Genomic DNA, 11,545 nt, shown 5'->3' on the forward strand with positions numbered 1-11,545 from the left:
TCGTAAAAGAGAAAAAGAAAGACTGGTCATTTGATCAATCATGACAGGTATGGGTATACATAAAATGCCAGTAGGTTTAGTGATAAATTTAAGTATGTCCAGTACATTCTGTGCTATTAAGTAATTTGGAGAGTCTTAAACACTCGTACTATTAATATTTGAAAGAAATAAACAACACGTCCTAAGCTGTTCGACAATAACAGTCTTTGGAAGTCCAAACAAAGACTTTCTATTTACCTTATCGATAAATAAACGTTGGAGACGGTATCTTTGCAGAGTCAATGATCGGGTAAATCCATTTTGCGTTGCAGACGGCGGGAGTGCCACGAGCCTGGGCGACTCACGGCGGAGAGGACGTGCCTGTGTTCGCCATAGGTCCGCTGGCGAATGTCTTGTTCTCCGGTAGCATCGACCAGAGCTATATACCTCACGCCATCTCGTACGCCTCCTGCCTGGGTCACCACGCGAGCCGTTGCTCCCGAGATTCCACGTCCAGCAACGACACAATGAGCGTCCCGATAAGCTGTCCCTCGGCGGAGCCAAACAGCGCCGCGATATCCAGCGACGTGATGAATGACCAGGCCAGAAATCCACCCACGAAATCCGGCGCGTCTCTCGAAGCGACCGGCTGTCGCGCGCTGACCAGTGTCCTGCTACCCCTTATCCTCGCCATCCTGCCGTGCCCGTTCGAGGGAAGGAGTTAATGCCCGTTCGGGTCTCTTCCGGTGAATAGTTCCCTGGAACGTTCGACGTGCGCCCCCCGAAGAAGCTCCCTGATAATCTTCTCCGACGAGACAACAGGTGATCCTGATGCTCGCGCCACGCAACAGAGACTTTAGGGTCTGAAGAGCCCCGATTCGAGTTGCAAGCTGCGGATTCGGTACGCGAACATTCACGTCATCCGTGATCTGACGATCTCGGTGGGGTCAAATAGAGACTGACTGTTAATACCCTAGAGACTTAACGTAAGTGAGAAGTGGGATCCAAAAAGGCTGGTGGGGTTAAAGACTATGCTTACCCACGATAGGAGTAGGAATAATTTATCAACGATTCGAAACTTCTGACCTTGACGAAGAGGAACGCCTAATTCTAGCAGACTTCCGGAGTATCCAGGGTATCGTTTAGCGCGACTGACGCCCGCCAGGGTTCCACTGTCTCCCATAAGAAGTTAATCCCCAACCGCTGCTTCTTTCAGGGAAGTAGCCATCGTCGATCAGCGTTCAGAGGCCAGCGGTTGATCTCGAAGAGGTTGTAAATCACGAATACGTTCTGAGGTGCTCAAGACAATTGCATGTTTCGCTGACTCGCTGGCTATTTGTCAACGGGGCGTCAAAGAAGGATTAATGGCAATTCTTGTCTAATTTCACGAAGAATTTAGAACTGCATGGTAAGAGGATTCGTGGCAGTCAGGGAAGGGGGGAGGGGGAGACAATTTGCGACGATAATGACTATCCCAAGGCTGCTCGGTGAACTTTGGCGACTTCCAAAGCCCTCCAAGGATCTAAATGAGGTTTACAAGTGGTTCGCGACGAGAATACTTCATGGCCGAGCCCTTAGCAGAGTTTCGATGAACTTGGCGGTTCAATTAAAGGGGCGTTGAGCGAAACAGATATTTGGCGACGTTGAAACAAAGTGTCGCGGGACTTTCTCGTTGCACTCGATGCCCGTGGAACTGGAAAATCCCAGTGGAAGTGATCTCGTTCTCGAGTGGTGTCGTTTTACGTTCTTTTCTTCGGTTTCGAAAATGTTATTTAAATCGTGCGTTCAGTTAAGAATAAATTAAAACTCTCGAGACGTTACTAACACGTTAGTAGCTGGCGTAAGTTTAAGTCTGTAGCTGGTTGCAACTGACGTAAGTTTACGTCATTTTATATTTGTAGGAACATGATTTTATTATCCGTTATGATTCCAACAATAAATTGATTTCTAGTCAAAATGGCCGTATCAACGAAGCTTACTTTGGAACACCTTCATTTTTAGGTTCAATAATTATATGAGTCCTTTGAGATTCATATTGTTATAGGTCATATTTACACCCCTATGTTCCTTATAATCGTGATTTTGTTTTAGAAAGAATATTTGAATTCAAAGTTATAATTTTTTTCAGAACAGAAGCAAATTTGAACAGTTCGATATTAATTTATTTTGTTGATTATAGTGAAATTTGTTTGCTATATTGGAAATGATGAATTTTAGAGGAAGTATAAATGGAAGAGATGAAACATGAGTGGATTGACATTTTTTCTTTGTTAATTTGTAAGCATAATTTTGACACAGATGTTTATGTAAAATTTTAAATATGTATATTAGCGCTGATAATATTGGTGACACATAGTGATGTATTAAAGTATGTAGTTTGAAATAGTAACACTCATAAAGCACACCTAAAGAAACGAAACGATAGGGAAGAATACTTCCACGTAACTATACAAATTGAAAACTGAAAACAAAAATGTGATCTTATGAATGGAATCTACGTATGCATTATGCACCGAGGTCTAACAAATTCCGCACATACTCTGTAAAATAACTATTTTAACTTTAGCATATAAAGGTTGGTATAGTAGTAACCATAGTGTTAACACCATAAACATTTCTTTCTGTCGAGAATAGGAACGCAAATTCTTACTTTCAGAGAAATATAAAAACGATAAAATACATTGGGGTTTATTTAAAATAATTTCGAACCGAAAATCAAGCCAATTAAATATGTCGTTTTTGAAAATTATATTTCGAGTGAAACAATGGCAGAGATATTACTACTTTGTTAATATCTTCTTTCTAAAATATATTTAATAATTAGTATATCATTGGACAAAAGAATTTCAAACTTTTTCTATTGGGATTTGTGACGTGTAATTTCCTTTTAATTTCGAGTATAAAATTATATAGCAATTTTTTCTCCCCCACTTCAATTTTCACTCTAACGCCTGAAGGCTGCGGCAACCAGCTATAGATTTTTATAAATTGCACACACTCTCCATTTTAATTAAGCTAGAATCGCCTGGCTACGAAAGTGTTAAGTGTACAGACACGAAACACGTATACAACGCAAAAAAAAAGCCTGTCGCCGTAGGAAATTTAATTCATTGTAAATTTGTACGATAAAATGGAAGTATTTTATCAACGAGGCGAATCGTTGTCATTTCGAATATACTTTCGAAATTCTTGTTGTCATCGAACGTTTCGTCCATTCGTTGATACTGTTCTGTTTGCAGAAAGGAATTTAAAAATCGACATAACGCGTCGGTCCACTTTAACTCCATCGATCGACCAGGGTGTTCTGGCTTTCGACGAAAATTTTCAAAGCAAAGTGAAGGAACTGGTTTAAAGAAAACATGGGTTTTAAAACAACTCGTGAATGTTACATACTTTCAGAAACTTGGTCCCTTGAAGACCCCTGTCAGGCCACGGTTTCCCTTCGACGATCCAAAGCTGTCGACTAACGTTAAGTTTAAAGAATATTTTGCGAAATTGTTACGCGGATCGATCGTGACAGCCGATACGTGTTTGCCTACAAATAGTCCGTGATTTCTAAACGATAAAGAAACCAGTTTTTATTCATTCTCTTCGAATAGAATCGAATGGAAATAATATTGAAACCGTTGTGATCGTTCCATTAATATTTAAACGAGATCGAGATTTTAAAACGATTACTTAGGCACTGAATTTCGAGTGAAAATTTCACTCGATTCAAATTTATGATAATTCATAACGATCTCTTACGTGAAATATCGAGGAATCACCATTTGGAGACCATGTGTCTTTTTAGTAACAAAAATGCGATTAAACGATCATGATAATTACGAGATCTTTGTTATAACATTTTTCTACTATTCTTCTTTATACGCTATCTTTTCGAAATCTAATTTTATTTTTGCAACATTGATCTATTCAATTAAAATTGCCATATTAAATCTTTATTCTACAACTTGGACTCTATTAATTATGAACATTAAATTTTTACGATTCGTATGCAAGAGTGAGCCCATCATTTGAAACCACGTGGATTTCTTAGCCCAACTTTTTGCATTTTTTAGCATTCATAAGCATCTATGTCAAACATTTTGACATAGTATGATTTTATAATCCAAAAAAAAGATTCAAACAAATTTGCGTGGTGATTTTCTTCTTCTGAATACAGTTACTTTTTATTATTGCTATTATTTTTCGTTATTATGTTTCACAATAAACAAATACAATGAACAATTTTGAGAATTACATCGTTGATGTTTTCAAATAGCAACAGCCAAATTATTGTAGAAAATTGCAACGTACATTTCACGCATGCATTATGAACATGGAAATTTGAAAGCAAGACCAGATATTATTGAAAGTTACAATTTGAGGCAGATGACCCATTTTATTAGCACCATTGTTACTATATCCATTATCAATGTATTCTGTTCGTCGTTAACATTATGTGAAAATTATAATTATTACCAGAACCAATTTGATAATTAATATCACAATGATTGCATACTCAGAAATTGTTCCAACATTTTACATCTGGTCGAACTAATAATTATGGACACAGAACTTCAATATTATACATCGTGTCCGTGATCGAGTATTTTCTGTAAATAATAATATGAAAATGAGATTTAAATCACCCATCAAGTCTTTTGAATGATTTATATAGTAAATATCTAAAATACCAAAGTTGGGAAACTTTTACTTCGAATGAAATTGAGAAATTAAGATAACGTTTCAGTCTTTCATTTATTTGTAAAGCTGTTTGAAAATAATTGAAATTTAATATTCAAATATTTTATAGTTTGAAATAACAGATTGTTAAAATAACCTGTGGAAGCTTCATCATTTAAACAAGAAATAAATATTCATTCACCATTTGTAAATATAAAATTTTTTTAGCTACAAAACATACTAACAAAGACTGCATAACATGTTGGAGACCCTGTATACCTACTATTCTCTACTGATTTATATTTTCTTATTCTCAGTAATCATTATATTAAAAATAACGAATAATTAAAATTTATTTAAAAAACTATAGGTAAAATTAAAATAATTTTTTCAATGTCAAAAATTAAAAAAAAATTAAATTCATGGCTTTCATCGCAAAGAGATTTCTAATTCAATTATTGAAAGATTTCAAGACATTATTTCAAATACAGAATTAGATAAAGCAAATACGTTTGAAGAATGACGTAATTGTGAAACAAGGTACCATATTGTTTAATAGAGTTTAAAGTTATTTTAAAATTTCCCAGATCTGTGGAACACTAACAAGATTATATGCCCAAGAAAGAATGTGTCGTGGCAAATTAAATCTGCCTGAAACACGATGCCAATGTTCAAGAAACGTACATGTGATGAACAAGTCACTCAAACTCGCATAAACTTAGCCGTGAAGTTCTGAAATTATCTCACGAAGTTGAGTGGAAAGGTTGAACGGAAAAAGGAGTCGAGCAACTTACCCGTGAAGTTTGAAGAACGACCACTTCAGCTTGCTTCAGAACTTTAACAAGAAATGCTCAGACTCCTCTATTCGTTCATATTGATTTCTTTAGCACTACCTTAAAAATGGTCGCATCCTGTCACGCTGTCTACGATAAAAGCCGATATAGCGTTTAACCTATTGTTTGCTGACGTTTCTGATGATCGACAGGTTGGAATGCTTTGTTTGCACCGACAGTTTGCAAAATATATCAGCTTTTATTAGGTTCATACACACGAAATATGTCACATATATCACACTTCAAACGCATGCAACGTTTAAAAAACTTTATTTCAGTCATGTTCGATATTTTTTTTAGCAATAATTGAAAATTTTAGCAATTTCTAGTCAAAGAAATCACTGCTACGTTCTTTTTCTATTTTTTATTTTGTAAACACAAGTCATGGAAGTAATATAATTTAATTTAATAATTATGAAGCAGTCTGAGTTACCTTATAAAATTTCCTTGATATTAATAGAAACAAATGTATCGAATCTGTGAGTAAGGTATATGTTTCTTTCTTTATAAAAGCAGTTTTTTGAAGCAAGTGAAATTGAAAGTGAATGTCTTGAATATGAGACAGAAACAGGTCGTTGGTTAGAGGTCCACGATTACGTGAGATGTCAAGCACGGGTAACGAGGGTAGACAAGATGAATTGGGTGTCCTATCACAAATGCGTCAGACATATTCCACTGCTCAAAAATAACAAAAAACGTCTAATAAATATAGGTCCACGAATCGTTTGTTTCTTAGATACAACCACCTTAATTTGACATAAAAAGTAGAATTAATGTTGGGATATCTCGACAACTATTTTATCTGATCTCGTAACACTGATTTATTTAATTTCCAACTATTTTAGAAACACTGACAAAGTACGTAACAAATTAATATTTTTTATAATTGTAAATAAAGTTTTCAATAATTTCAAAAGATTATTGTAATTCGTGTTAGTTTGAATTTTTGTTCACTTGAAAGAAAATAATTTCCAACGATGTTGAATAAGTAGAGTTTTGCAGTTTAAACATTTCATTTGCAAATTTTATGAGGATTTACACACGAAGCTTTTAACATCGAGTCTTTTCAAAGTACGTATTTTAAAGAAAGTATTTCTGTAGTATACATTCTACAAAAGGTTTTCCTAAAAAAGATTGAGACGAAAAAAGCATTGTTCAACATCTTGGAAACTGTATAATTATGAGATTCTTAAAACATGGTTGTAAAATCAAAAACTTAACAAATCGTTGTTCCTATTTATAATTTAAATTATCCTTTTCTGGTAGCTTTAAGCTAAATAGTTTGTTACACGTTTTATTTCGAATAATTACGATTTTAAAACATTACGATGGAGTTTTAAAAATTGGCAAAGTTGCACCACTTCGATCTAAACTCACTATACACTCTAACACTGTACTCGAAACTTTAAAGCCGTTTTTCTCGAAACAACTTCAAGATCGTTGACGTAATATCCGAGAAATAAATGGACCGATTCTCTTGAAATATTGTACATATAAAACTAATGATAAAAGTCTCTTTTCGCCACTGAAAAATGTCACGATATTTTATGCAAAAATTGAGTTTTCTTTGGGGACATTAACTATTTTTTAAAATTTCATTTATTCTTATAAGAATGATACCAACGTTTGTGCAGATCAAAAGTGTCTCTAATAGTCAGAATTCTTATTGAAAATCTTTAAAGTTACCTCTAAACGAATTGTCAAAAATCATGCAACGTTTAGAGCAAAGATTTCTTCAGATGTTTTAACGGTGTTTCAATCTTTGTCTTTAATACGTACGAGCTTTGGATACAACTGGTCCCAAGATCCACTGGTAGATACTCATCTGTTTCTGTGCAGTGTCGAGGGAATTTAGAAGCAAGAACCTGTCCGTGGAGCTTCCTTTACCACTGGACCCTGTATCGTTCGTTATCCGGAAGAAAGACGACGTCTCCAGCGTGGAGAAATGTCTTACGTTGCATCAACGTATTAGATTCCTTTCGCTCGGTCAACGATCGTCGACGAGGATAAACCGTTCGAGCGAGGAAAAATCCCTACGGTGATTGTCTATTTACAATGACACGTGGACAAGTGGAGGCAAACGGGGTGGGCATACAGTCTGTCGCGAAAATATTCCGACACAAATATAGTTTTCATATTCTTTGATATACATATATATCTTAAGTAAATATGTAAAGCAAATCTAGAATAACTGCAACAAACGTCAAAGTTTCGCAGTTATAAAAAGCATGGTTAATTTTCTTGGATCATATTTACATATTTAATGATATTTTGTACTCTATTAGGAATAGGTTAAAAACAAAGTATATCGTGTTTGGTCTTATTTTAATCGGAGAGCTATCACAAACACGTTGGTAAAAGTTTCGTTAAAAAAAAAGCAAAAATTAAAAAGTTTCATTTTTGCATTATGTATTATGTATATTGTTTCACCGATATTCGAGCCCAGATTCTTGGTGTGTCCCCTTTCATTCATTTGTCCAATCGAAAAATATTATGCTATAGATACGATACAGTTTTTACCTTTCAAAAATGCAAAAGTTTTATATTTAAAAATATTTTTATATTCTTTTTATTAGCAGCAAACATTTTTGTTTGTTTTGTGCATATTCAGTTAAAATACACGCAGTATAATTGTCAAAACTGTAACGATGTCGGAGTATTTTCGTGACGGAGTGTACCTTGCAACTAAAGTCCGGGAAAACTACAAGAACGTGACTGTGTGTATCTCTTACTAACGCGAAACGTGTGTACTCTACGTTTGGATGCTTCTATTGATACTTCCGAGGATGTTCTTCAGCGCCAATAGTTCATCCTCTGGCTTCCTTGCTTTCTATTTTGTAAACACGATACGCTACGTTGGTTAGTATATAATTTAATTTAAGAATTATCGACGTTCTCGATCATCTCTCCTTGATAATTTATTCTGAATTGTATAGTTTTGAATGAGAACAGAAATTCTACTTTTGTTAGTATTAATCTAGCTGCTGTTTCTTAACCGTTTAATTTATTTTTAGTGTTTGGTCCCCTGAAGAATTTTTACAATTAAAATAAATTTTGTTTTTATAATGAAATATGAAAGTACCTACTTGCATTCTACATTATTATAGTTGAAACGAAAAAAATAACTAACTTTAAAAACGCTGGACAACTTGAAAGGAAAAAGTTGGTGTTCATTTAAAATAATTGTCCCAGATTATTTTTACTTTTTTCTAATTGCATGCAGGTCAAGCATCTGTAACGTTTTTTAATTAAATGAACCTGGCTCCACATAATTCTACCCGGTTCTATAATCCTAGAGTCACTTCTATTTTTAATGATAATTGTAACGACAAAGTCAATGTAACATAACAAATATAAGAAAAATGCTATTTCTAACGAAAAATATCTGCAAATATTTTGACTCTCATTTTATTTAAAGTTCGTAGAACAATAATTTATTTATAATGAAATGAACATTGACGAAATGTAGCAACGAATATTTATCACTGATTGATAATTTCATGGTAATGCTAAAGAAAAATAATTTGCAGATTTCACAAGCGTTTTAAGCAATTGAAATTTAAGAATTTTAAACTTTTTGAGATTTATTGGAAGCATATAGCATCAGAGATCAAGTTATTATATTAATCTTCTAAAATAGATATTTATAATTTCTGGTTAATGCTTTTTACCGTTTCGTGCACCGTGCAAGAAAACATACAGCATTAACTTAAAAAGTTCCTTCGTTTCAATGTTAGTTTCCAAGATATCGCAGGAGAGTTAAAACTTTGGAAGTCAGTTTCACTCCATAAACTCCAAGCTTTCCAACCGAAGAAATTGCGCGTTGTTTAATTTTGCGTCCTTCTCAAATATGCATAGTTTCAACGAAATCAACGTCGAACATTTCACAGATGTTTTTTCATGATCCCTAAGTTACGAACTTCTTTTAACTTCAAGACATGGAATTTGCAAATTTATTTTTAAAATATGACTTTTGTTTTCTGAATAGTTATTACACATGGTATTCCTATGTTTACTTCCATTGCTTTAGCAAGTTTCTTTGTACTGAAATCATTTATTTGAATTTATTTATTATAATCACTTGGCTCAATTTTGTTATATGGTTATATGGTCTTTTAATAAAACCTTTATCTGATAATGACAGATTATATAGATTTATTAATTTTTATCTATAGGACAGAATCTATCCTTTCAGATAAATACCAGTAAACAACAATTGAAGTTAACTCATTACAGAATTTTTTCTCTACTTTTAAAATAAATACAGTCTGATTATATTGCATTGTTGTCACTGAACTACGTCGAGACAAAAAGATCGTAGCCTGGTGTAAAAGAATTTTATTATGTCAAATAGTATAATACAATAAAGAAGCACACTCGTCGTGAAATTTAATATATGAAAGTCAATACATTTTCACGTTTAATATTCGAAAAATAAATCTGCTTTACTTTAAGGAGGAAATTGCACGATTGTAGCAGAAAACAATTAAGTAGTGTACATTTAAAAAATCGTACTTAAACATCAAATAACTCGACGGTTGAAGAATTCCAAGCTATACAGTAATGATTCTTAAAATGAACATCATCAGTCAGAATGTTCATTTTTCGTACAGCAGAGATGAAATTCGACACCAGTAGATGTTCATATGCAGCGATATCTGCTGGTATCAAATTTCCTTTATCCTTTACCGACAGTTGATAACCAAAGAAAAAAAAACATCGAATGAGATGAGGGGAAAAAAACATTTGCCTTCTACTCGTGTCGTCTTTCACGATCCACTGATTCCAATGGAGATCTCCCCAGTTGGAAAAGATAGAAACGTTCAACTTACGAATCACGTTCATTTAAAGAACCATTACTGTACATTTCGTCCGTCGCGTTGAATTTCACGTTCTTTCTGCCCTTCGGAACGAAACCAATCATTCTAAGCCCCGATATCTCTTCGTGACGACGGAAAGCATTCGAACGAGAGAGGATCGGTTCGATTGATTCGGATCCATGCAATTTGTCGCGCGATCTCTCGTGCATACATGTAATAAAAGCGTCCACGTCCGTCGGGAGGGGGGGGGGGGGAGGGATGGTTCACGTTCGACCCGGTTATGTTTGTTCAGAAAGACAACGAATATCCTTGCGTTTCCTGCGATCGTTACGATGGATACGCGTGTGTCGCAGATGCAGATACCTCGCAAGGATAGCCTTGTTTCTTTGTTACGATCAATTTTATGGCCGCGCCTGTTCTTACGTGCTGGTCACCGATAGCAAATGCTTTTCAACGATAATAAAAGTTCCAGCGTGTCAGCATTGGTAACAGCGTCGTAAATATGTTGTAAATAATGTTTTTGTGGCTGGTGTTAAATTGTCGGTACGTAATAAGGGCTCTTAACCAGGAAGGTACTCGACTCGTTAATATCGATTTGTTGAATTATTGGACTAGTGCATTTTTGTTCTAAATAAATTCAGTTTCATAAAACTGGTATAAACACTCTTATGTATGTTTGTAATAGCACAATGCAGTATGGTGCAGAGATAGAGGTCTCCTCGATCGATTGGTAATGTGTTGAGGTAAATTTTCCAATTTCAATGACTGTAGAAACTTTCAGGTCTATATTATGATATGAGATGACAGAGCATTCTAAAGAGTACAAACGGTATACTTTACATTTAAAAAGAAAATTATAAATTCGTTATATGAACGTATATCGAAAATTTCAAACTCCACTGTTCCCTCGTTAAGATGGAGGTAACCGAAAATTGATTAATGTTAGCTCTATTAGGTTTAATTGCATTATAAACGAAAGTAAGAAACACTAAGAGTGAGTGAAATAGATAGAAATCATTTAAAAATCATTTAAAAATCGAAATATATATGTTGTCTTTTATGGTAGCTCAAAATTATATCGCTTTCGACCTAAATTTGCTTATCCAGGATAGATTCATTTCCACGGAAGAATTAGTCGTTAATTCTCAATGAAGACAAAATGGTTGCTAGCGAAACAAAATTAATTATTGATGGAAGTTAATAATAAAGTCTTCGAGGATCCATTAACGAGCGACTGTGACTATG

At 34.4% G+C, this 11,545-nt stretch overlaps 1 protein-coding gene across 1 annotated transcript in view; it reads left to right on the forward strand.

Annotated features, from left to right (window-relative positions):
* The window catches only part of LOC143351796 (alkaline phosphatase), a 391,261-nt gene extending 389,236 nt beyond the window's left edge, over nt 1–2,025 (forward strand). Inside the window, exon 9 of the mRNA XM_076783742.1 lies at nt 312–2,025. Coding sequence (XP_076639857.1) covers nt 312–704 — 393 coding nt within the window. The 3' untranslated portion in view covers nt 705–2,025. The remainder of the gene's footprint in view (nt 1–311) is intronic.
* Nucleotides 2,026–11,545: the final 9,520 nt, after the last annotated feature.

This window comes from Colletes latitarsis, chromosome 1, assembly GCF_051014445.1.
Source record: "Colletes latitarsis isolate SP2378_abdomen chromosome 1, iyColLati1, whole genome shotgun sequence".
NCBI classification, from domain to species: domain Eukaryota; kingdom Metazoa; phylum Arthropoda; class Insecta; order Hymenoptera; family Colletidae; genus Colletes; species Colletes latitarsis.